The 27,666-nt window shown below is 40.6% G+C and overlaps 1 protein-coding gene across 3 annotated transcripts in view; it reads left to right on the top strand.

Annotated features, from left to right (window-relative positions):
* PRELID2 (PRELI domain containing 2) overlaps positions 1–26,984 on the top strand; it is a 91,961-nt gene extending 64,977 nt beyond the window's left edge. For all 3 annotated transcript variants that reach the window (XM_060093570.1, XM_060093572.1, XM_060093571.1), the window contains exons 6-7: positions 18,261–18,330; positions 22,723–26,984. In XM_060093570.1, coding sequence (XP_059949553.1) covers positions 18,261–18,320 — 60 coding nt within the window. In that variant the 3' untranslated portion in view covers positions 18,321–18,330; positions 22,723–26,984. The remainder of the gene's footprint in view (positions 1–18,260; positions 18,331–22,722) is intronic.
* Positions 26,985–27,666: the final 682 nt, after the last annotated feature.

The raw sequence follows: 27,666 nt of genomic DNA, 5'->3' as shown, positions 1-27,666 counted from the left end.
TACTGCATTGGGTGTAATAGTCTTTTGTAGTTTTTGTCTCCATCTCTCCAAATCAAAACAAAACAATCACCAGTTCACCCCCACTCTCCCCCCACCCCAAATTCCAAACAAAAATCAAAAGAACTTTTTGGTGAACTCCCATGTGGTTCTTGTAAATCCCACATTTTACTTTTCTGGGAGAGGTGCAGGAGATAATATGGGTGCTAATAGTCTTGTCATGCAAGTGTTCTTTTTTTAGTCCAGTTGTCTGAGTACTTTGGGATGACTACAACTGCTGCGGAAATGCAGGGCCTTCATTATGCACTCACACAGAGATTTTTTTTTTAAGTTTATGAAATACATTTTCAATGTGTGATAAAATAATTTGTTATTTCAGCCACTCTCCTGGCAAGGCCCCATTATTGGTTCCATCATTATTCTTATTGTGTTGATTAGGAGGCTGAAGCAGAGAGAGATTGAATTCAACAGCATGTGAAATATTTGTCACTGAAACAATGTGGGCAAGTCAAGCAACTTGTGCCTCTTTTTAAAGAAGGTCTGGCCTAGACATGTTATGGCTAAAGAGATCTGAATATGCTGCTTCCTTAGGGTGTGTGCTTATTTGAGCCTTATGAAATCCATTTTAATAGTGGAAGATAATTCTTTGAGACAGAAGATACTGTTCCTGTGTATATACTAGTATATATATATATGTATGTTGTGTGTGTGTATATATATTGGATGCAGGTATGTGGATATATGGATATATACACACACACACTATATGCTATATGTATATAGTATAGTATATTCAGGTACTATATATGTAGTCCAAATGGGCATTGGAAAAATCTGTTTGTTGCATCATTTTTTTAAACTAACTGTATTAGTTATCTGTTGCTGTGTAACAGACTACCCCAACACTCCACAGCTTGCAACAGCGCACGTTCATTGTCTCTCAGTTTCTGTGGGTCAGGAGTCTGGCATGGCTTAGTTGGGTGCTCAGCCTTATGGTCTCACAAAGATGTAATTAAGTTGTTGGCTGGGGCTGCGATCTCATCTGAAGGCTCAATGGAGAGGATTCAGTTCTAAACACTCACGTGGTTGCTGGTAGGATTCTGCCGGCCTCCCTTGGTTCCTTGCCATGTGGGCCTCTCTGTGCAGCATCTCACAACATGGCAGCAAGCAAGAGGGAGGGCAAGAGGGTGCAAACAAGGCAAAAGCCATAGTTTTTTTGTTTCCTAATCACAGCAGTGACATCTCTTTATTTTCTGTATTCTGTTCATTAGGAGCAAGTCACCAGTTGTAGCCCACAGTCAAGGGAAGGGGTTACACAAGGGCATAAATACCAAGAGGTCAGGAACACTAGGAGCAGTGTCAGAATTGCCTGTCATACTGACCTAAGCAGATTGGTGTGCCAGGTTGTATGTACAGTTGTTAAGGTCTTTTTGGTACCTATTGGGAATGGTGAGGGTAAGCTGCACCCACGTAACCTCACTACCAGCTTATGAAAAACTTCTGCAACACATACAGATGCTTTGTTAATCATTTACAAGGAGACCCAAAGTAGCTTCCTGTTCTGTAAGTTTGATTACATTTCTGTCCTTCTGGGTGCTTCGTTCTCTGCAGGCAGAGCTGATGATATTCCAAAGGCAAGATTCAGCTCTTTTACAGATAGCATCAGGTAGCCAGAATCTTCAGTCCAGTGTCCGGCTACAGGACTATTTAGTCATAAACTGTGGGTGCCTTCCCTAAAGTTGGCAGGTGAAGGCATTGCTAAATTGTCTTAAATCCTCATTGCAAGGATGAGTGTTGCTCTAGAATTTTGAGCTAATCCCCATATCTTAAGTTCTACTAATTGAGGTAATGAGAGTCCATTTCTAATACCCATTATGCTGGTTAGCAAGCCAGTGAAAATTCACTATTTTAACTTTCCTTATGCTAATTATCAAAGCCTCTGGTGGTTTCTGATAAAGATTACCGAGGTTTCTATGGAGTGAAGATTGCTGATTAGAATGCTCATAACCAACGCCTGGAGCATGAAGCCTACATTAGGGCAACTTACTACCTGGTGTATAACTTGAGCTAACACATGCACCATAACATTATGCTGCACATGCTGAAATATTTTGAAGCAAATTATAGACATCCTATTAATCGTTTTCCACATGCCAACTCCTGAACTAAAAGCCTAGTATGTTCTGCCTTTAGAAAGATTATTCAGTGTGAAACAAGGTTTTGCCTGTGTGCTTAACAAATGAGAAGCTTTAGAGAAGTGCCCCGTGGTACATGATCTGGTTTTCTTATTTCCCAGATGTCATGTTTCACATCTTGGACCCTCAAATTTCTCACCTCTAAAATGGAGTGATAATAATCTTTCACAGGGTTATTTTAAGGGTTAAGTGAGGGCATATATATGAAATATGCCTGGCACATAGAAAAACTTAAATAATCACTAGCATTAAGAGAAATTCTCTAATAAGAAGTATATTTTTTAAGTAAATAGGCTTTTAAATATTTATCCAAACAAAAATTTTACATAGCAGCAGTATGGGTAAGGTTTCGTTTCTTTAAAAATTATTTTTCTAATCATTTTTTAGATCCATAATTTTATTACTTGTTGTATCTACATTTAACATTTTGATATAGATCCTTCCATATGTCCTTGTGTATGTTTGCGCATGTATGCATATGTTTTTTTTTGAATAACAAAATTGGAATTGTTCTGTTTATTTAGCCCGACCTTGTCATTTATGGACATACTGTGAACATTTTTCTGTGTCATTACACATTCCTTGAAAACATGATTTTTGATGCTTTCATAATATTCCACTGGCATAATAGCTCTTATTGTTGTTTTCTATTTTTTTCACTATTATAGATAATATTATAGTAAATCCATGAATGTAAATATTTGTGTATATTTCTGATCACTTCCTAGGCTAACGAGTGTGCACATTTTAAAGACCTTTTTTTTTCTTTTTACATCTTTATGGAGTATAATTGCTTTACAATGGTTAGTTTTTGCTTTATAACAAAGTGAATCAGTTATACATATACATGTGTTCCCATATCTCCTCCCTCTTGCATCTCCCTCCCTCCCACCCTCCCTATCCCACCCATCCAGGTGGTCACAAAGCACCAAGCTGATCTCCCTGTGCTATGCGGCTGCTTCCTACTAGCTATCTATTTTACGTTTTGTAGTGTATATATGTCCATGCCACTATCTCACTTTGTCACAGCTTACCCTTCCCCCTCCCCATATCCTCAAGTCCATTTTCTAGTAGGTCTGTGTCTTTATTCCCGTCTTACCCCTAGGTACTTAATGACATTTTTTTTCTTATATTCCATATATATGTGTTAGCATACGGTATTTGTCTTTCTCTTTCTGACTGACTTCACTCTGTATGACAGACTCTAGGTCCATCCACCTCACTACAAATAACTCAATTTCGTTTCTTTTTATGGCTGAGTAATATTCCATTGTATATATGTGCCACATCTTCTTTGATATGTAACACCAATTTGCTTCCAGAAGAATTCTGCCCATTTGTAGCTTCCACCACCAGCTGGCTCTGGGTATTATCAGCTTCCTTGCTGTATGACTTGAATGAATCACAACCTCTTAGGAACTTGTATTTGTCACTAGGAAAGCAGGGCTAATTAGTCTATCCTCATGGGATTGTTGTGAAGAAGAAATGAAGTTGTTAGCTCCAGTCTTCTGATTCTTACTCCAAAGACAGTGAGAGTTAATGCTCTGTCATTAACTAGTTGTGTGACCTCAGTCCTCTTCCAAGGTTTTAATTGTGTTACCTTGGGCTAGTTGCCCTGAACTGCTCAATTCCTTATCTATGAATTGACTATATAGTGTCCACACATGCATGGCAGTCACAACCCTAAAAAGAGCGGACATTTCAAAACCCAGTAATAATTCCAAGATAGAGGAAAAGAGCAAATAAAACTGTCATTCAAAAGAATAAACTCACAAAGATGACATAAGAACACTAGTGTAATGTTCTGCTGACTATATATTAGAGACTTCTATTTCGTGCTTGATTATGTGAGTTCTTTCAATATTCTTTTCATTACTTGAATCACTTGAAGAACTGATGAAATATTTTCTGTCCCTCTTATTTCCCAGCTTTCAACTTAAATCTGTTGATAATACTTTTTAATCCCACTCTTGGGTGCTCAAATAGATTGATTTACTTGATATTTATTCATTAGATGCCATGAGAATATTACCAGGATTCTGATTTTTAACAACTTATTTCTAGATCAGTTAAGTAATAGCAGCTGCTCTCTTTTTGCATATCCCACTCCCCATCAACTCATCTCAGCCTGCTCTTATCTCTAGAGTTTTTAGTCCCGAGAAATATAACCTTTGCAGTGAAAACATCTTAGTGAAAATGAGTATTCTGCAACTGATAACAGTTTTTGTTCCTTCCACGAAGTTTAAATCCATGCCTTTACCTTGACTGTGAGACTCAGGAATCCAAAACCCCTCAGTGGCTCATTTGAATTCATCATGGTTGTGATAGACTACTCAGCGGTAAAGCTTCTGGGAATCCCTTAAGTCAGCCAGCTGAAATTCTGGGGTATTATCTTCTATGAAACTAGATGAAACCTGGGAAGTTAAGCTCTTTCCTGAAATGATAGAAAGTGGTTTCCTGAGCTTGAGATGAGTCTCTGTCATTATTTGCATAGTGATCAGAAGTCATGTCCCTGCACAGTGGACTGTGCAGCACAGGGGCCAGGAATCAGGAAATCTGAGCTCTGGCCCTGCCTTGGCTGCACTCTCCTGGCCATGGTGCTTGGACTAGTTATTCTCAACTTCACTATCATTTTTTGTAAAATCAGGGATTGGACTAGGAGGTCATTTTCAATTCTGACATTGTATGATTTTTTTTTTTTTCCGAAACCACCCTCCTTTTCCCCAGTGTGTAAATACCAAGATTTTTAACTGTGATTAAAAATCTTCCAACAAGCAAAAGCCCAGAAGCAGACGGCTTCACAGGCAAATTCTATCAAACATTTAGAGAAGAGCTAACACCTATTCATCTCAAATTCTTCCAAAATGTAGCAGAGGGAGGAACACTCCCAAACTCATTCTATGAGGCCACCATCACCCTGATACCAAAACCAGACAAAGATGTCACAAAGAAAGAAAACTACAGGCCGATATCACTGATGAACATAGATGCAGAAATCCTCAACAGAATACTAGCAAACAGAATCCAATAGCACATTAAAAGGATCATACACCAGGATGAAGTGGTGTTTATCCCAGGAATGCAAGGATTCTTCAATATACGCAAATCAATCAATGTGATACACCATATTAACAAACTGAAGGATAAAACCCATATGATAATCTCAGTAGATGCAGAAAAAGCTTTAGACAAAATTCAACACTGATTTATGATAAAAACTCTCCAGAAAGTAGGCAGAGGGAACTTACCTCAACATAATAAAGGCCATATATGACAAAGCCACAGCCAACAGCATTCTCAATGGTGAAAACCTGAAACCATTTCCACTAAGATCGGTAACAAGACAAGGATGCCCACTCTCACCACTATTATTCAACACAGTTTTGGAAGTTTTAGCCACAGCAATCAGAGAAGAAAAAGAAATAAAAGGAATCCAAATCAGAAAAGAAGAAGTGAAACTGTCACTGTTTGCAGATGACAGGATACTATACATAGAAAATCCTAAAGATGCTACCAGAAAACTAGTAGAGCTAATCAATGAATTTGGTAAAGTTGCAGGATACAAAATTAATGCACAGAAATCTCTTGCATTCCTATACACTAATGATGAAAAATCTGAAAGAGAAATTAAGGAAACACTCCCATTTACCACTGCAACAAAAAGAATAAAATACCTAGGAATAAACCTACCTAAGGAGACAAAAGAACTGTATGCAGAAAACTATAAGACACTGATGAAAGAAATTAAAGATGATACAAACAGATGGAGAGGTATACTATGTTCTTGGATTGGAAGAATCAACATTGTGAAAATGACTGTATTATCCAAAGCAATCTACAGATTCAGTGCAATCCCTATCAAACTACCAATGGCATTTTTCACAGAACTAGAACAAAAATTTCACAATTTGTATGGAAACACAAAAGACCCCGAATAGCCAAAGCAATCTTGAGAAATATAAACGGAGCTGGAGGAATCAGCCTCATGGACTTCAGACTATACTACAAAGCTACAGTAATCAAGACAGCATGGTACTGGCACAACAACAGAAATATAGATCAATGGAACAGGATAGAAAACCCAGAGGTAAACCCACACACATATGGTCACCGTATTTATTTATTTATTTTTTTGCGGTACGCGGGCCTCTCACTGTTGTGGCCTCTCCCGTTGCGGAGCACAGGCTCCGGACGCACAGGCTCAGTGGCCATGGCTTACGGGCCTAGCCACTCTGCAGCATGTGGGATCTTCCCGGACCGGGGCACGAACCCGTGTCCCCTGCATCGGCAGGCGGACTCTCAACCACTGCACCACCGGGGAAGCCCCCAAGGACACCTTATTTTTGATAAAGGAGGCAAGAGTATACAATGGAGAAAAGACAGTGTCTTCAATAAATGGTGCTGGGAAAACTGCACAGCTACATGTAAAAGAATGAAATTAGAACGCTCCCCAACACCATACACAAACTCACAATGGATTAAAGACTGAAATATAAGGCCAGACACTATAAAACTGTTAGAGGAAAACGTAGGCAGAACACTCTGGGACCTAAATCACAGCAAGATCCTTTTTGACCCACCTCCTAGAGAAATGGAAATAAAAACAAAAATAAACAACTGAGACCTAATGAAACTTAAAAGCTTTTGCACAGCAAAGGAAACCATAAACAAGACAAAAAGACAACCCTCAGAATGGGAGAAAATATTTGCAAATGAAACAATAGACAAAGGATTAATGTCCAAAATATACAAACAGCTCATGGAGCTCAATATCAAAAAAACAAACAGTCCCGTTAAAAAATGGGCAGAAGACCTAAATAGACATTTCACCAAAGAAGACATACAGATGGCCAAGAGGAACATGAAAAGATGCTCAACATCACTAATTATTAGAGAAATGCAAATCAAAACTACAATGAGGTATCACCTCCCACCAGTCGGAATGACCATTATCAAAAAAGCTAGAAACAATAAATGCTGGAATGGGTGTGGTGAAAAGGCAACCCTCCTATACTGTTGGTGGGAATGTAAATTGATACAACCACTATGGAAAACAGTATGGAGGTTCCTTAAAAAACTAAAAATAGAACTACCATATGACCCAGCAATCCCACTACTGGGCATATACCCTGAGAAAACCATAATTCAAAAAGAGACATGCACCACAATGTTCATTGCAGCACTATTTACAATAGCCAGGACATGGAACCAACCCAAATGTCCATCGACAGAGGAATGGATAAAGAAGATGTGGCACATATATACAATGGAATATTACTCAGCCATAAAAGAAACAAAATTGAGTTATTTGTAGTAAGGTGGATGGACCTAGAGTCTGTCATACAGAGTGAAGTAAGTCAGAAAGATAAAAACAAATACCATATGCTAATGCAAGTATATGGAACCAAAAAAAAAAAAAAAGGTACTGATGAACCTAGTTGCAGGGCAGGAAAAAAGAGGTAGACATAGAGAATGGACTTGATGACATGGGGTGGGAGGGTGAAGCTGGGGCGAAGTGAGAGTAGCATCGACATATATACACTACTGAATGTAAAATAGGTGGCTGGTGGGAAGCAGCCACATAGCACAGGGAGATCTGCTTGGTGCTTTGCGATGACCTAGAGGGGTGGGATAGGGAGGATGGGATGGAGGCTCAAGAGGGAGGGCATGTGGGGACATGTGTATGTATATGGCTGATTCACTTTGTTATACAGCAGAAACTAACACAACATTGTAAAGCAATTATACTCTGAAAAAGATGTTAAAAAAAAGATTTTTAAATTTGTCTGACAAAGTCTTGAAGTCTGCATAAAAATTCAGGAGTTGAAGCTAAGTATGGATCCAAGAGCATCAGAGATAATTCATGTAACAAGTAGATGGTCACGCCTTGAGGTGTTGGTAACAATATATTTAAAAATAAGACACACACTTTTACTTTTTTTTTTTTGCCATGCCCTGTGGCTTGCGGGATCTTAGTTCCCCGACCAGGTATTGAACCTGGGCCCTTGGCAGTGAAAGCGCGAAGTCCTAACCACTGGACCGCCAGGGAATTCCCAGACACATGCTTTTAAAAAAATACTAATTAGCAAGAGAGGGTAGTAAGCACGTGGTACTGATGTTCCAATTTCATTTTAAAATCCTATGCACGTGAGCTGAATACACCACATATTGCAAAGATTGTAAATCTCTTAGATGTCTTTGAGTATTGGTGCCTGGTAATAGATACGTTGGCTTGTTTTCAGTCCATGTCTTCTGTAAATGCAGACTCTTCTGGAAAATTTGGAGAAAGCCAGTTACAGTAATAATAGTTGTAGCTATAATTTATTGAGTGTTTACCAGGAGCCAGGCCCTGATGAGGAAGTGGAGGCACACGTAGGTTAAATTACTTGCACGGTGTCATCAGCCAGTGTACAGAGCTTAGTACGCATATGACTTTGAAGTAGACACTCGAAGTGTACAGCATTGTACTTGCTTTGCTGTTGCTCTTTTACGCTCACAGCCGACTGGAATCTTTGGAAATTTGGGAGCCATGTTCTCCTCACTGTTCTGGATGGAATTTCCAACCAGTCTGTTACTTTTCTGAGCCCGTTCTTGTACTCTGTTGTGCTAAATTCAGAGACAATGAGAAAATAGGAATTTGTGGCTACCGTAAATCTTCACGTACCTCATGTAAACCTAAGGCAGACACAGAATTGAAAACTGAAACAGCTCTGGCTGGGCTGCATTGAAATAGCAGAAAAATAGGGGCTGTATCCGCAGCTTGTGTGGACTAAGAGTGTTTTAGTCACAGATCTTTGGTGGATCAAATCTGTTGTAGGATCGGGCTTGGATTCAGCTAGGCTCTTGGTGCAAAATTAAGGCTGTTAGTTTGACCAACAAGGCCAGGAATTAATACAGAATTCTGGACAGAGCAACTTGAATTGCAAAGCTAATTTAATTTTTTGAAGGTACATCTAATAGTTAAACTTCAGTTGTGTGCTTAAGCCCTGAAGCATGCTAATTAATGCCCCTTGAGCTCTCTGAGGTGTTCAGCTGTTCCTCTTGGTCATTCTCACCCCTTCTGTCAGTGATCATTTCTTATTCTGTATCCCCACGCTATGGTAGAACTTCATCTCTTGCTGAAGGACCCCTTGGTGTGCCCACACTCTGTGGGACTAGGGGCACCAGGTAGAGCCCCAAGCAGATGATGGGGAGGACACTGGGGTGTCTGCCTGTTAAGGAGAAAAGAAGCCTTGTATTTCATGAGCCCAGGTTTGTTGGAGTGATGTTTCTTGTCACTTTCAATATCCTCAGAATTCCGTTTGCTGCCTGGGATTTGACCCCTTATTCTTTGTCTGGGTTTCTTTCTTAGATTCTGGCTAAACTATTTTTTTCTGAATTTCCTTGGTAAAGGAAAATGGTGGGTTTTTGAGAGCTGAGTTGTTGATACCCAGTTTAAGAAGAATTTAAAGGCTATAATTAAAAATTTTCTTGATCACTGGCCTTTGATGAGGATGTAGCTTTTGTTACTTTTAAAGACATTGATGTTTGTTAAAGCCCACTAGTTTTTCTACTCTTTGCACTTCTTGATATGTTTGAAATATTTCATAATTTAAAAAATTGCTGCACTCCCCCCAAAAAGACTTATTCCATTTTTAAGCAGAATTAAAAAAAAAACATTTTATATAAAATGTTTTTGAGTAGGTATTACCTGCACATAAATGTGTTAAATTATATTTGCAGCAGAGCCATTTGTGTTCTTTTGCTCTTGCGCTCTCTGAAAGCAGCGTACCCTGTACTGACCAGCTATGTGACCTTGGGCAAGCCGTTTAATTTTCTGAGTCTCACTGTTGTCATCTGTAAAATGAGGATAATACAGGAACCTATTTCAGAGAGTACTTGTGAGGAGTGAATGAGTTGCATACATAAAATGCTTAGGAGCCGACTTGGCATACAGTAAATGATCAGTTGTTACTGTTTTGAAAAATATTTATTTATTTATTTATTTGGCTGTGCCAGGTCTTAGTTGCGGCTTGCGGGATCTAGTTCCCTGCCTAGGGATCCAACCCAGGCCCCCTGCATTGGGAGAGAGGAGTCTTACCCACTGGACCACCAGGGAAGTCCCAGTTGTTACTATTATTTAAAAAGAAAAATGCAAGGAAATTATAGGCAAAAACTTAATTTTTTCATTATGACATGATAGACAAATGTTTAGCGGTTATAATGAGGCTGTTTTGGAGTCAACCCAACCTGATTTTAAATTTCCGTCCCCTCTCTGATAGGGTATATACGAACTTAAGATAAAAAGAGAATTATCTGGGCACCCATTGGATTTGTTTATTGTCTAGGCATCAGTTGGATTTACTTACTCTGTTAGAGACAATTCATTGATTAAATGTACCAGCATGCTGCTAACCATTTTCTCTCTCAGAATAGGGAAGAAACAAGGGGAAATTATGACTGAGCTTAAATCTGATGAATAGTGAAAAAAATGGCTAATAAAGGGAATTGATAGGAACCTTGTTGTTTTTTAGTTTGGTAGTATAAGAGTTGGTACAAGACTTGGTACTAGGACCCTTTGGTGCCAGGCACCGAGCCAGTGCTGCTTCAATGTAAGGAAGATTGTCTTACAATTAGGCCTGAGACAGAGGGAATAAGGAGTATAAAGCATCCCATCCATGGAGGTTTCTAAGCAAGATCACAATTGTCAGAAATGTCATGGGTGGATGTGGCACTGCATGGGAGGCTGGCTTTGATGTTTAAAACAATTACTGATAATTATACCCAACAGATACACATGAACAAGCCATATTTTGCATGAAGTCTAAGTCAGAAAAACTGAAATTATATACAAGTCACATTTAAAAAAACGAAAAATGGAAATAGACTTATTGAGTCACACTGGAGGGTGGGAGACCAGTGACTAAATGCCTTTTAGCCAACAAAAGGTTCATGTCAGATCAGGGTTTATTTGCAAATTGGCAATATGGAAATGGCTTTGTCATCTTCCATTGTGATATTTGATCCCAGGACAACTCCTTAAACTGGATGGTCCACTTCCATTTCTTTGCTGAGACTTTCCTATCTGGACTAGGTAATATAATGTGCCTTCCAATTTTTAGATTTTATTATTTTGGAATATATTCTTTTCCTTTACAAACTGTGAGATTAAGTGTTCTCCTTAAGGAGAGAGGAAGCTTTATAATGTGAAGCAAAGACATCTGAATTACTGTATCAGTTTAATGTTCTGCAGTTACATTTAAAGATTTTGAGTTACTTATCAAAATAAAAGTGAATCTCACTCAATAGTTTATTAGCCCCTGTGGGAAAATTATATTGAAGTCATACAGTCTGTTAGGATATTCCTACTTGAAAAGCATTATATTTAAAATAATTTGTGGATGCAATTAAATATTGATTTGTATATTAAGAATCATGCCATTTAGTTTGGGCGTAGGGCTGAAATACCTGCTTTATGTATCAGGCTTTTTGAACATAATCAATAGGGAAGGGAAGGAAAGCCCTTGCTGTGTACCCAGCATCATACTAGGTGTCTTCACACATGCAATCTCATTAAAACCCTACAGCCCCCAGTGTTGTAAGATCCTGGATCCTGGACTCTTAATCCAGATTGCCTTGGGTCAAATCAAGGCTCTACCTCTTGGTTATTATGTGATTTTGGTCCAGATGCTTAATTTCTCTGAGCCTTGGGTCTCATCCAAAAGAAGAAAATACTCTCTAAGGCAGATAGGAGGGTATAATAAGCCAGTGCAGATGAAGTACTCAGCACAGTTCCTGGCACACAGTGTGTGCCAGTACATTTGAACTCCTGTTGTTTGGTGTTATCCTGGTTTTATAGATGAGAAATCCTAAATATAAAAGAATTGGACAGCATCAGATTAAAAGATACTTTATTGTGGCAAAGAATCCTTTCCCGGAGAAGCATTGAGCAGTGTTCTCTTATCTTTTGATGAGAAAACTGAATGAGGATTCCTCCCTTCCTCCCTCCCTGCGGTTGAAGTGGGCTAGAGGCAGATCAGACAGAGCCTTAGGTTTTAAGAGCAGTGGAACACTGTTGAAGGGTTGAAGCAGGGAAGCGACATTTTCTTTTTTCTACCATTTATTCATACTGTTATGATTCTACATAACGGAAATGAAAAGATTCCGAGAAAGTTTTTTGTAAACCAACTTAATAAAAAAAGTTTAGAATCAAAAGGGAAGTGATATTTTTAAAGTAAACTCAATGTGTACCTTTTTATCAAAAGGTGAGTGGTTTTATAATGCACACTTCAGCATCTGAGATTATGTCACTTTCTAACTCCTCTCGGCTAATCAGGATTCTTCAGGACTCATCTTAAGTCCCTGCTTTGCTGTCAGTTCTTCCCACAGCATTCCCTTCCTTTTGTCTTTCATTCTTCATTCTTTCCTTGTTTGGTTTTTTTTCGTTTCCTATGGCAGCCCCTGTTATCCTGACCTTTCACCACACTTTCTAGGATGCCAGCTACTGGGCAGATCGCACTATAATTCCAAAATTCACACTCATCAGCCTGGCATTCAAAAGTATCAGTTGGTCCGTCTTATGATTCATCAACATTGAGCATGTATTTTGTGCCAGATTCTGCACCAGACAATAAGGATTCAAACGTAAGTAACTTTTGTTCCCTGTTTCTGAGCACCTTACCATCTAGTGTGGTAGACTTGTAAGCCGATGATTGATGGGTTGATTGATAGATTCATTCGTTCATTCAGTACACATTTACTGCATGCCTTCTGTGTACTGGGCATTGTTTTCCTAGGGGTTACATCTTGAACAAGACAGACAAGGCCTCTAGCCTTATGGGATTTGAATTCTAGTGGGATTAGATGATCATGAAAGAGATTTAGATGAACAACCATTTACTGAGTGTCTACCAGAGGCTAGGTACTGTGGTAACCAGACCAGACATTATTTTGACAAATTCTTAGCACAAACCCAAGTTACTATATTATCTCCATTCAAAGATGAGGCAGTTGAAGGTTGGAGAATTTAAAGTGCCCAAGGTTTCACAGCTAGCTTGGACTCAACCCTAAAACCTTTTAAGAGTGTTGTTGCCTAATTACAGGGCTATTTGTGAGATGTTTTATGTGCTGTTGTCTCTTCCAGGAAAGAGCAGAACTAAGGTGGGAGGAAGAGTATGTGTGAGCAGGTGGGGAGTTTGCAGGGGAGTGGAAACATTGGAAGTGTAATAGTCTCGTCTCCTGCTGCATCCAGTCCGCTTAACTGCACATGGACTGATGTTCCCACCCCCGTGCGTTTTGTTAATCCCTCTGCTTGGCCCTTCCCCTCACTCTTGTATGTCACACTCATAACCAGGCTTGGGTCTTATACAAACCATTCACCTTCTAGCAGCTTCTGCAGGTCCTCCGTTTACGCAAGATCAGTCTCTACTTCCCTTCTTCCATTGACCTTTTTTTTTTTTTTTTCAAGTGTGATAATGTTTCTCAGAGGCTGTGTTGTTTTTCAGTTATTTTGCATTCTTCTAATTCCTCCCAAGAGACCGATGATGCCCTCTTGAGTAGAAGCATCATGTCTTATATTCATCTCATTCCTCACAGCAGCAGTGCAGTCTTTTACACACAGTGGGCATGGATACTGTTTCCGGTACTTATTCCAAAGCCATGATCCAAAAGAAAGCTTGTTTTCTGTGGCGGGAGGAGAGGTCTTCCAGTGCCTAATCTGATTATCACAGTACCTAGCTTCTGGTAAACACTCAGTATGCAAACAGTTGTTCTTCATCTAGTTATGGCCAATCTTTTATCATTGTGATAACTAACTGAGCAATTCTCTTTTGTTAAGAGCTCCCTATATATGTGTCTTTTGAGAACTGCTTTAGAACTTTGTAATTTTTTTTTTTTTTTGGCTGTGCCACACAGCTTGTGGGATCTTAGTTCCCCAACCTGGGATCAAACCCAGGCGCCTGGCAGTGGAAGCACAGAGTCCCAACCACTGGATGGCCAGGGAACTCCCCAAGAACTTTGTAATTTTTATAACATCTAATATTACCCTCTTCTCCTCTGCTTGGACCTTCCCCTCACTCTGTATGTCACACTCATAACCAGGCTTGTGTCTTATTCAAACCATTCATCTTCTAGCAGCTTCTGCAGGTCCTCCCTTCATGCAGCCCTCTTCGGGGACTCATAGGTAAATCAGAGCTTCTTAAGGAAGCATCAGTTTGATAACAAAATAAAGATAGCATCTGGATCTAGCCACATTTAGTTCCAATTTATTCTGCCTTCTCTTCAGGCAAGGTTTTCGTTTTCTGTAATAATCAGCTATTTTTCAGACACTTCTAGAGTGGGGAATTGGTGAAGTGTTTTGAATCTGAAAGACGTGACTCTGGGACCCCTCTGTGGGAACGTGTCTGACCAGCACAGCCCTGGTATTAGGGAAATGAGCCTGGGAGGTCTCCCTTGTCTGTACATTGGCAAATACAGAAAGATGGCCTGGTAACAGGGAGAAAACATTCTCAGAGGGGAAGGACATAATCAAATCAAGCTGGTTTATGGTTTGTCAGTCCAAAAAGCTTTTAAGTTAAGCTCTATCTATAAAGGTGGATCCACATAATGTTTGTTCTGCATTTCAGGCATCACTGTGTGATAAGTGGTGTAAATTTAGCCCCTTTAAGCCTGATCTCTTGGGGGTTGAATTTTAAGCATTGAAACTATTCGAAAGGACTCTATCCATTGGGTTTTGATTTGGTCCTTCCTTACCAAAGAGACAGACTAAATAATGGCTTGGCCTCCCTGGTAGGTTTTGTGTTTTTAATTCATTTATAGGTCTCTCTCTGTTTGCCCCTGTTCTCCACCTTCTATTTCTAACTGTTCTGCTTAAAAAGACTAAAGTGGTATGAGAGAGGGGGGAAAAAGGGAAAGAAAATCAACTGTCACAGTGTGAGCATAATTGATTCAATAAATAATGTCTTTCAATTCCCAAGGCAAACCCCAGCGTCTTCACTTGTGTCAGTTAGCGCTCAGCTCAGTAAATGGTGGCGTTCTTAATTTAGACAGATGGGGAGAGCTCACCTGTGCTCACTTCCTAAGGAAGGAGTCAGCTTTTCTGGTTTTAAAGACATTCTGACTAGACTTATGGGCCCACTCTGCCAAAAGAAGCTTGCAAAGGAATTACCATGGCTATTTTTATTCTTCCTGAAAATAGAAGGAAGGCATTTAATTATTGCCCAGGGGTTTGTTGAAACAAACAAAAGAAGTTGAGACAAGGGGAATGAAATCTATTAGTCTGTAAGTTCCATGAAGGCAGGGACTTAGGTTTGTTCACCACTTCATCTCCAGTGCACATAGCAGGTACACAATAAATATTGGTTAACTGTTCTGTTGTTGAGTGAGAGAGAGCAGAAGTGAGCACAATTCAGATCTTAGGTTAAGCATTAAGTTAAATTTCATTCCACTGGTTGTTTCATCCCCCAACCCCTCCTTTTCCCCCTAGTTCTTAAAAAGGTGAGTAGCTCTAAGAGTACAAGAGTATATTACTGTATCTTCACAAATGATTAAGGACAATTATTTCCTCAATTCCCAGGCTTGCAGAGGTGGTATCAAGCTGCTTTTTACAAATTCTAGTATATGAACTAGTTGTGCTTCAGAACCACATGAGGAATATTTGCAGATTCCATGCCCCAGTCCTCGAAGTTCTGATTGAATGGGTCTGGGTAGGGCTTGGGAATCTGTATTTGCTTTTGTGGGTTCCCCTAGTAATTCTGGTGTGCACCTGCACTATCCAGTCAACCTCCCAGTCCCCTTGGCTCTCTGGTCTAAGTTGCAACTTTGTAAAAGTGATTAGCCTAAGGTACCCAGCACAATAATTGGCAGGGCTGTGACCAGAACCCAGGTCTCTTGACTCTGACAACAGGGCTCCTGGTCCTACAGTCTACTGTTGTGGCTCACCCCACAGTCCGTGCTCCTTGGCCTTGCCAAGATCCTTTAATTAATACTTTCTCCTCTCAAGCTAGTGGCAGTATTTGTGGTGATAGCCAGCTAGAATCTGAAGGACCTTCGGAAACCTCAAGGAAACATTAGATTTTGTTCAGTGTACTTTAGGACTCAATATATTTTATTGTCTTCTGGAGGTGCATCCCCCTCCTGTGGCTCAGAACAAACCCCAGGTAAGAAGTCCCTGCCTTTCTCTTGTAGGCCCACTCAGTGTCTCCCAGCCCTGCCTGACCATGTGGAGCAAGCAGCTGGTACTTGTTAAAGGTACAGCCCTCTGGGGCCTACTTGAGTCCTATGAAATCAAAGCCTTCCTGTGCGGGGCCTGGGGACCTGCAATTTAAGTTAGCATTGATCATTATTATTCCCTCTCATCCACACTCCTGTCCCTGAGAGTATCGTGTCCCATTCCCCACAATCCAGCTTTGAGTTCCTTAACACCCCAGTTCATAATTATATCACAATCCTGCCTTTCCGTCTGAAGGTTCAGCCTCTGGTACAGGACTTGTCCTTGAAGGAGGAAAGAGGGAGTATCTGCTTTCCTCTTTTTTCCAGGGTAGAATTTGACCGGCTGGGGTGGGTGGGCAGTCAGCTTGATGCATACAAACAGCTTGATGCGTACAGTCATGGAGTGAGCCTTGCAATGTTAAGGGGTGCCCTTGAAATTAGAATTCAGTGTCTGTTCCTTCCCTGGCTTTATTACTTAATAGCTGTATAACGTTGGGAAAATTACTTAACTCTCTTTGAATTTCTGTTTTTCTCATCAGTAAAACGGGGGTAAGAATAGTACTTGTTCATAGATTTTGTGTGTATTACACAAGGTGTCCTAGTCGGCTCTCGGACACAGACTCAGATGGACATTTTTATGCGGAGGGTCACTGGAGAGGGCTCTCGGAAACACCTCTTGTAAGGGAGCGAGGCAAGCAGGATTAGGTAGAAGGTGACGTTGAACAGCGATGCAGTTGTGATGTAGGTCCCAGCTGATCCCGTGGGGAACTGTGGCGATGGGATGCCCTTCAGAGTTGTCCCGAATTATGGGCGGGGGCTGGGTCTTTCTACGCTATACCCACCAGCCATGAGATGTGGGCCACCCCTGCAGAGGGGCATGACCTCAGGGAATGCATCTCCCTTTGGCTGAGGGTAGCTGCGTGCCAGCCTATGGTGCTGGCAGAAAGGGGAGGAGTGCCTGAGTCCTGGGGGTATCTCCGTGGTGCACCCTGCACCCACTACCTCAAATAATGCACATACAGACCTTAGCAGTGAGTCTAGCACATTTGTAAGTGTTCAGTGAACACAGGCATACCTCGCTTTATCATGCTTTGCTTTAGCACACTTTGCAGATATTGCACTTTTTACAAGCCCAAGGTTTGTGGCTACCCTGCATCAAGCAAGTCTTTTGGCATTATTTTTCCAACATCGTCTGCTCACTTTGTGTCTCTGTGTCACATTTTAGTAATTTCAGACTTTTTCATTATCATTATACTTGTCATGGTGATCTGTGATTTTTTTTTTTTTTTTTTTTTTTGCGGTATGCGGGCCTCTCACTGTTGTGGCCTCCCCCGTTGCGGAGCACAGGCTCCGGACGCGCAGGCTCCGGACGCGCAGGCTCAGCGGCCATGGCTCACGGGCCCAGCCACTCTGCGGCATATGGGATCCTCCCAGACCGGGGCACGAACCCGTATCCCCTGCATCGGCAGGCGGACTCTCAACCACTTGCGCCACCAGGGAGGCCCCGTGATCTGTGATTTTTAATGTCACTATTGTAGTATTAACTATTACCATGATTATTCCAGCTCTAGCAGTGCCACTTAGTAACTGGGCCACTTTCAGGAAGTTCTTAACATCACTTGGATGGCTTTCTTATATTTAAAATGGAAGAGGCACAGTTCTGCTCTGCCTGCTTCCCTGAGTAGTTCTGAGCACATGTGAAGATAAAGTATGTGAAATTGCTGAGTAGAATATTATAAAAATGTAAAGTATGACTACGAGCCTTTTCTGAAAAGAATATGTGGCCATGGCTTGGATTCCTTGAAGGGAAAGGTTGTGATAAATGTAAAAGTGCTTGTCCGTGAAATGTGGCATTTTGATTTTTCTTTCTTCTCTCCATAGGGAATTAGAATAATGGAGATGCTGTTAAAGGAACAGTGTGGTGCCCCCTTAGCTGAATAAAGAATCATCAGTGAGTACCAAAAGCAAAATCAGAATTATTTACTCAAGCCATGTCTTCATGCTTATAAGCCTGAGTATTATGCATCAGCCTCCCTGGGCTATTCATGCTGTACGTTTCCCAGTTATATGCATGGGATACTGCCTCATAGGTTTTTGTTATCCGTTCTGTACCTTTATTTACTTGGTTCTTTGATTTTCAAAGCAGTTTTGTACTACGTTCTGGGTTACAACCGCACTCAAATTGTTTAAACTGTTTAACACAATCCACCATGATTAGCACCCTCAAGGTGGCATAGGTTTGTAGAGACTGCAGTTCAGAATTAACTGAAGCTTAATTTCATTGTCCTGAGAGCAGTGAAAGGAGGGGTTTAAAATTGTATTTGGAGCAGATTTAAACTGCTTCAACTGTTTAAAAGAAAACAAGAAAGGGGCATGTTGATTGGCCAGTGAAATACAGACATTTTACCAGTCATGAATACTCCTCCCGATTTGGGGGCAGGGTGCTCCCTGAAATGCTATTGAGAAGGATTCCAAGGCCTTGAGAATAACTCTCCAGCTCTGGGTAAGAGTGTTATGATTGATTAACAAAGTCTGCCATGGGCACAGGATGAAGAATATAGCACTTGTGCTGTAGCACATGGCACTTTTAGGGCAAGTGATGTAGGGTTAACAGATAAGCAGGGGGATTTTGGAATTACTTCCTTTTTTTATTCCTTAAGTTTTTATGGTCTGCCTCAGGGACAATGGTCTTCATGGTGGAAAGCGCAGAACAAAATTATCTGAGAGACTCAAAGCCTAAAATAAATTTGTATAGTGGATTTGCATCTTACAAGATTTATTGGACTTTGATTTTTAATGTCTGAGAGAAGGTAAAACCTTTGAGTAGAGCACACATTGTTGTGGGTAGTTCAGAATTACCTCAAATTTCCTTATGTTGGCTTAAAACTAGAGTATACATGGTTTTGTGTAAGCAACTTGGTCTCTAATTTTGATATACAATAAAGTTTGAGAACAGTTAACCAAAGAGGAAGCAAAAGGAATATTTGTGTACGAGAACCTCAGCCTTCAAAGCATGATGGCCAGGCCTGTGAATGAGAATTGGAGAATTATAAAGGTTTCTGCTTGTTTGCAGGTTTGACTCCATTCTGATTAATATCAAGCCTCTGTATACATAACACATACTAATACATTTATTTATTATTGGAATGGCTAAGCAAGATAATTTCATTTAGCGCAAGCCTGGAACATGGCAGGTGCTCAATCAAAAAATGTTGGCATGGAATCTAAATGTGGCGTGCTCCCACATCTCTGTATGTGGAAAAGCTGTGGAGAAGAACTTGGCCATATCCTCCTGTTTTTCCAGGCTGGCCTCCTGTGAGGCTCACCAAGCACCACTAGTACTTGTGCACTTGAGCACAGAGCCCATCTTATCCTGCAGGGTGGGATCTAAAGTCAGCTCCAAGTTAAAAGAGAGGACGAGGAAACTCCACTTACAAGTGTACATTGGTTTTCAGATTTTAAATTAGTTATTTGGAAACTTTAGTGAGTATCAGAATCATCTGGAGAATTTGGTAAACACAGCGTGGTGAGTCCCACTGTCAGAATTTCTGATTCATTAGGTCTGCAGGGAGGGGAGCCTGAGAATTTGTGCTTCTAGCCAGTTCCCGGGTGATATTGGTGAGGCTGATCCATGGACCACACTTTGAGAACGATTGCTTTAAATAAGTTCTCATCTCTGAGTTTGAGACAGATGAAATGCAAGCCCCGCAAAAGCTAATAGCTGGGGTTTTGAAACTGTTGTCACGTATTCCATCGACTTTAGATTAATCAGAGGAGGAATGATTTTCTTTGTGGGGCCTTTCCCTGATTTTAGCATCTCAGCTTCTGCTTGTTTGCCCTTTTTTCTTTTTTTTCTTTTCTTCTTTTCTTCCCCCTGCTTGAATGTTGACAGGCTCCACAGTGGAGCAAAGATGACTGAAAAGAAGAGTTGAGATTCAACAACAACTCGTATTTGAAATTATCAACTTGTGTTTGTGATTTAGTGTTGCTAATGGGAAAGAGGAAACTAAACAAGTATTACCTCCTGTCTTAAATGACTCATGTTTTTGTTTTTTTGTTTTGCTTTTACTGTGGTGGAGAGCTAAGTCATGAACTCAGGGCTTTGTATTTCCTTTTTTAAAAAAAATTTATTGTATTTTATTTATTTCTGGCTGTGTTGGGTTGCTGCGCACGGGCCTTCTCTAGTTGAGGCGAGTGGGCTCTACTTTGGTTGCAGTGCCGGGCTTCTCATTGCTGTCACTTCTCTTGTTGTGGAGCACGGGCTCTAGGTGCACGGACTTCCATAGTTGAGGCACATAGGCTCAGTAGTTGTGGCACATGGGCTTAGTTGCTCCACAGCATGTGGGATCTTCCCGGACCAGGTATCAAACCTGTGTCCCGTGCATTGGCAGGCGGATTCTTAACCACTGTGCCACCAGGGAAGTCCCTGTATTGTTTCTAAAAAGCAACCAATTCCTCCTCGCTGAAGTGAAATAGTTGAGGTCCGGATAACTACGAGTTTAGTGCAGGACAGGTGCATATAATGCATTTAATGCAACGTAGTTCCTGAAGGATTTACATAGTTGGAACTGTCATAATTTATGACCAGTTTTCTCAGGAGTAAATATGAAGTAAGAGGTGTATACTCTTACCACTTGGATCTACAATTACTGCAAATTAGGGGCTATTGATGAGACTTTAAGCTTTTTTCAAAATCAGCTTCATTTAGGTATCATCTGTGCACAGTTAAAACGACTAATTTCAATGTAGGATTTGGTAAGTTTTGACACATATGTACAGTTATGTAAGCATCACAAAAAACATGATATGGAACATTTTGAGGCATTGCTGTTGCTGCAGTGCTGTTGCCAGCTTATTACTTTTAGCTCATTTTCTTGACTGATTTTACAAAGTTTGGCAAGTTTGAAATACACCTGTTTTAATGGAACTTTTTATTTTCTCAAAATTATATCTACTGGAAGTGGGAGAATGTTTGTAGATAGGGGAACTACCTTTTATGAGCAGTAAAATGCTACATTAAAAGAAAAGGCTGTGGGGGGGATTAGCTCCATAGCTGTAGAGCAGAGGTCAGCCAACTGTAACCTGGGGGCCAAATCTAGCCTGTGGCCTCCATTTGTAAATAAAGTTTTATTAGAAAACAGCTATGTTCCTGGCTATGTTCCAGCTACAACAGAAAAGTGAAGAACTGTGACAGAGATCTTACAGCCTGCAAAGCCTAAAATATTTACTATCTGGTCCTTTAAAAAAAAAGTTGGCTCTCCCTGGGATTACAGTTTGCCTAAATTAACATCAGGTGGCCTCGTGGTGGTGGTTTGGCCTTTTTTTAATGTAGCATTTGATCACATCTTACCTCTATTCCAAAGTTAATAGTGCAAGAGTTTATTTTTTTCTGCATTAGCGCCAACATAACCACTTGGATGGTATTATTTTAAGGCATAAAAAAGCACTAAAATGATCACAACAAGGAAGTTAAGATACCAGCAATAGTGATCATTAAAACTGCTTCATAAAGTTCCAATGCATGTGCATGAATGGGGTAGGAATATAGGCATTTTGTTTCGCAGATAAGATAGCACTGGGATGTGGCAATAGTGTAGGTGCCGTATACAGTGTACTCAAATTTTGAGCTTTGGAATTTTGCAGTTCTTAATGTTTTAAAAAAACATTCCATGGGGTCTGCACAAGTGTGCCTAAGGAGACATTATTTAATATTTTTATATTCTACCACATTTCAAGTTTGCATAATTTAAAGTCACATAGAACGTGACCACATTGGGTAGGGTACCTCACACTAAAGATGCTCCCTAGATCTCTCTGGCCTGTATATCTAAGTGGGCATTTGATAGTTAAAAAGCTTAGAAAGTGATTTTGTCCTGAGCCAAACGGACAAATGGAGGTGCATAAATCTCACTAATCAGTGGGCTTGGGGTGTTGCTGCTGACACATCCATCTGATAGATTTTTGATTTCCTGTCATTTTTGAAGAAAACAAATAGCCCTGACATCTGTTTATTCTTGCTGCTGGCAGTTGGGAGACCGAGCTTGGTGAGGTTTGAAAATACAGGAGAGTTCTTTCACATCGGAATGATTAAGACCTCAATTTTAGCTATGTCTTAACTGCCCTTTGAACCAGCTCCTCTGGGCAGTTGGTAGCTTATTAATAAAATGAGGTGCTTGCTTTGTTTGAAGATCATTAGGAGGCGGAAATGCAATTTCTTCAAGAATTATCCGTAGTGATAGAATTCAAGTGACTCTTAAGAGTTGCTTCAGAAAAGAGGGAAAATAAGTATTGATTGTTCAGACATGTTTATTAGGTGATAAAGCCTGTTTGCTTTTTCTTGCAGGGAAGCTGTGTTGTGTCTACTTTTGCTCGAGAATCTTTTCTCGGACACAACACATCCAAAGACACAGTTTTCGAAATACAGGTGTTGGCAGCTTACAGAAGAGGAAACCTTTCTGCCGGGATTTGACATGATACACTCCCCCTGGGAACTGACCTCACATAGTGGCTCTCGTGGAGCTGAGACCTTCTGGCTGATTCTTATGGCATAATCTCTACGATTTTACAAATAAAGGAAAAATCCCATAGAAGGTGATGTCTGCCCTTCTTCAGGATGTCCTGCTGGTTGCCTGGTGGCAGTGTTGGGGCAGCCAAGGATGGGCCAGAGGCATGGAAAATGCTGCTTTTGCCTGTTCGTTCTCTACATCGTTGCTCATAGGATTCATGAGAGGATTCTGGGGCGAATAAAGGACTTAAACCTGATACCTGATTCTTAGGTGGCCTGGAACAGACAGGAATATACCATACCTGTGTTGAAGTTAAGCCATATTCACAGTAATGTTGAAGATTCTCAGAAATCAGGAGCATTTGATTTCTACCCATCAGTACTACATAACTGCCATCAGCTAGCTTTTATAATATAACACATGAACTGTGATTGGTCCTTAAAAGAACCTGGGGAGTGGGGAGACAGGCTATCATCTTGGCTCCTTCTAACTCATTCTGGCATGTGGAGCAGATTACGTGACCTCTCTGTTTTTCATTGGGCAAATGGGGATAATTGGGCACAGCTCTTTCTACTTGTGATGATTAAACAAGGTTGTTTGGTATGAAAAGCACAGGTTTGGGAGTCAGACGCACTCCGGTTTGAATCTGAGCAGGACCACGCAGCAGCTCGGTGATTATGTATGTAATTTAAAATCTTTCTTAAAGATCTTTCCTAGATTCATTTTTTAGGTTTGTAAAATGGGACTATAGAGTTAACCTTATGAGGCTGTTGGAACAATTGGAGATCATGTGATAAAGTGCCTAGCATGCTACTTGGTACACAGAAGTAAATAGAAGCTATTATTAGTACATGAAACCATTTTGGAAATATACTTTTCTAACGTAAGGTAATGTAGTGGTATTGTTTGAAAATTAGGTGATGGTAGCTTGCATTCCCCATGATCCGAAGCCAAAATGTAAATGCACACTACCTAAAAGAAAGCTTGAAGAGGGGCAATAATTTGCAATTCATTGTCTTAAGATAAAACAAGTTGGGCTATTACTGGAAAGTCCTGGGGAAATTATTATTTTTTTAATATTTGAAAAATTTTCCATTTAGTGAATTGATGAATTTCAAAGCAATTGTTTTTTTAAATTTCTTTTTTTTAATTTTAATACAAGCCTGCCACTGAGCTCCTCTTATTGCATTTGAGCTGTTTGTTCTGCCTGAGTTTTGTGTCTTAGGATAATTTCCCTTCATTTCCTTAGTGTTTCATTCTTCAGTTGTGTTGGAGGGAAAATGAATGATAGAAGCCAGAACACACTTTGACCTTTTTCCGGTTTGTAAATGGCAGTTGGTAGGCTTTAGGAATAAGAGTGCATTTACACACATAAAAGGTGATGTGAATTATCACAGAGGTGAGAGGTGAGAAATCTGTACTTGGAGGTTGATGTTAGAATAAATGTAATTCTGGGAGTTCCCTGGTGGCCTGATGGTTAGGACTCCAAGCTTTCACTGCCAGGGTCTGGGTTCAATCTCTGGGCGGAGAACTGAGATCCTGCAAGTCTCCTGGCACAGCCAAAAAAAAAAAAAAAAAAAAGAATAAATGTAACCCTTCATACTCAACAACTTGCATTCTGTGAAAGCAGAAGTTCTCAACCTTGACTGTCCATTAGAACCACCTGGGAGCTTTCTGCACTCCTGCTGCCTACCTTACGTCTCGGACCAATAAGTCAGAAGCTCTGGGGGTGGAACCCAATCAGCAGTATTTTTTAAAGCTCCCTAGGTGATTCCAATGGCCAGCGAACACTACAGTTCTGGGTGATTTGCAGATATCATCTGATTCCTTTCTTCACATCTCCGAGGTAGGAAAGTATCTTTGTAGTAAGAATTATTGTTAGAGTGAAGCACAGAGAGGCTGATTTTTTGCCTTAATTCCTTGAAGCTGGCATGGCCAGTGCAAATGCCTGCAGCGGTCTGGCAGGTGATCTGATGTGTGCAGCAGGCTGGTGGCCACTGGGGAGACCCCAGGAGTACATGGCTGTGGTGAAAGGTGGGCAGCTGCTGCCCGGCTCCAGCACAGTGTTGCCAAGTGGCTGGTTTTTCTAGTTCTTCCAGTTTCCAATTTTCCAGGAAAAGATAGTATTAAAAAAAAGAAAGAAATCACCCAATTTTTATGTGTTGGCAACGAATTCAGGATTGTTTAAAACATTGTGCCGGCCAAACAAAACATGTTTGCCAGTAGTTTCCAGCCTTTGCTTCAAGAGTGTTAAGGACCAGCTTAAACATCTCAGCCAACTTTTAAGAGATTTGCGTTTCCCTATTCTGGTTGTAAGCTGCTTTCTGTCTCTCCTCCAATACATGCTTTTACATGTATTTTCCTCCACATTCCCAAGCAATCCTCTGAACTTGCATCAGACACTTATCCTCAGTTTTTTCCCCCCCGCCGCGGGCATCCATTACTTCAGGTTTCACATATATGGCTTAGAAATCGTATGCTCCTTTTAAAATCAGTTAGGGCTTGTTAAACTTTTTTATTATGTGTCAGAATCTTCTTCCTGTGATAAAACATTTAGAAGTCCACATGTGATTTGATTATCTATAAAATGTCAAAACCGGGAGTATAGCCTTACTGGGTACATTAGGAACAAGTGTGGGAAGGGTTAATTCACAGACCTGACCAGTATCCTCCTGACTGGGTTGCTGAACCTACACACGGAAGGTGCGGATGTATTACAGTGATTCCCAGGCTTCTACTTGTACCAGAAATCCTTGGGTAGGTGGGCTCAACTGCAGGTTCCCAGGGCCTCCCCCAGAGATTCTAATTCATGGAATTTCATTTGGGACTCGGGGATCTGCATTTTAAAACAAGCTCACCAGGAGTCTTGGTTGTGCTGTTTCGCAGACCAGATTTTGAGAAACAGTGATTTAGGGGAGGTGTTTGTGGCCTCTGTGTCTTCTATTATTTAAGAAGGGTTTATAGTCAGTTGGGCCTACTGATCAATACAGCTGATCACTCAGGACACAATATAAAGTTCCCTTGCACAGAGAAGCTGACTGAGGCTATCCCTACGTGGTTGAGGTGCTTTTACCATGAACGGGCTTTTATGGTTTCAATCGTGGGGATAAAAAAGGTGCTATATTCTTTTGATATAAATTGCTTTGTGTATTTTATAAGCAGTACCTGTGTAGTAACATCCCATTTATCAGACATCGTGGATGCATGGTATAGCTGACTCAAGGTTATTCTTTTAAGTCTCACATCTTTTTTGCTCTATTTCTGCCATTTACGCGGAACTCTTTTTTTCCCACATCTTCATTGGAGTATAAATGCTTTACAATGTTGTGTTAGTTTCTGCTGTACAACAAAATGAATCAGCTATATGTATACATATATCCCTGTATTGCCTCCCTCTTGAGCCTCCTCCTAATTTAGTATACATTTCCCTGCTTTTGCAAGCAGAATCTACTGAACATAATGAAATCATTTGAGTCATCATTTACGTTTTGAATTATTTCAGGTCCTATTTAGGTTTGTTAAAGCCCCTCCACTGAATGGCTCTGCTCTGAGTTTTGCCATGGTTTTCATAGTTTCTTCTTTTCCGTCACTGTTCCCTGTCGTTTCTCTCTTCCTTAACTCTGCCTGTCTTTAGGAACTTTGCTCTCCTTTACTGTATGGAGTTGGGAATTGCTTTAATTGCATACTATATGTCAAGTAACAGTAAACAGGAGCTGAGTGAGTCTTTGGGAGGCTTTTTTTTAGCAGTGAAATGGATGAACGTTGCTGCATTGACTTGGTGACATTATTTTAGTGGCTCTGCTACTTCCTCTAACTTACTTCCTCATCCTTGATTGCAGTTGTCTGATCTGTGACCTCAAGATAACTGAGATATTGCTACAAATGATTTACTTAGATCTGTAAGCTATTGTCTCCCCAGCTGTGTTAGTGTTTTTATATGTCCAGTTTTATAATGTGAAATGTAAGTAGATTACAAGTGAACATTTCTGTGCCAAGTTTCTGTGCAGGATAAAGTGTTTTTGATTCAGTGTTACTGTGATCTAGAACTATAAATTAGTTGTATACCTGTGAAATTCATTCCTGCCGTCATTCTGAAATAAAGGTGTCACAACTGATATTTATGTGTGAATTTTAATTTCTTGAGGGTATCACATCACCTGGCAGAGCTTGTGTTTATCATTTGTAGTAGTGATTCTAGTCCTTTCAGCAGCCCCAGATAAGAGTGTTATACCAGCCAGATGATGTTAGCTCCCCGCTTCCCCCAAGTTGAGCTGTTAACGTTTCTCCCAGAAATAAGCAGAAGCTGCTCTTACTGGGTGACAGAATGGGCCACGTGCTAATGGAGCAAAGGACCAGGATATGCAGAGCAAGAAGAAATGAAGCACAAACAGTGGCATGAAGTCATGGGGTCCCAAAGGGGGAGGGAGAGACAGAGCAAGTGCTTGTTGACCTGCATGTGAGGCTCAGCTGTACCTTCTGTACTTTGTTTCCGTGAGATTTGCCTTTATCCTTTTATTTGTCTGCCTTTTACCTGAATGTATGCGAGTGGATTTCTGTGCCTGGTTTCCAGAGTGCCTTGTCCAAGCCCTATTGATGCCTTTCTTTTGTTAGAGCCTGAAGGCCTTCAGGGGTAGAGTCCTTGGTTCACCCAGCACTTACTGAGCACCTGCTGCATGCAAGAGAAAGGCAGGATATGTCTTCTCTTTTGACTTGATCCAGTAGGTTTCCAAGAGGCTTGCACCTTCATTGTGCTGACAGAGGGCAGTAATGGGCACCAATTG

The sequence above is a fragment of the Mesoplodon densirostris genome, chromosome 3 (assembly GCF_025265405.1).
Source record: "Mesoplodon densirostris isolate mMesDen1 chromosome 3, mMesDen1 primary haplotype, whole genome shotgun sequence".
NCBI classification, from domain to species: domain Eukaryota; kingdom Metazoa; phylum Chordata; class Mammalia; order Artiodactyla; family Ziphiidae; genus Mesoplodon; species Mesoplodon densirostris.
The sequence above is the reverse complement of the archived record's forward strand: the minus strand, read 5'-3'. Positions and strand labels throughout refer to the sequence as shown.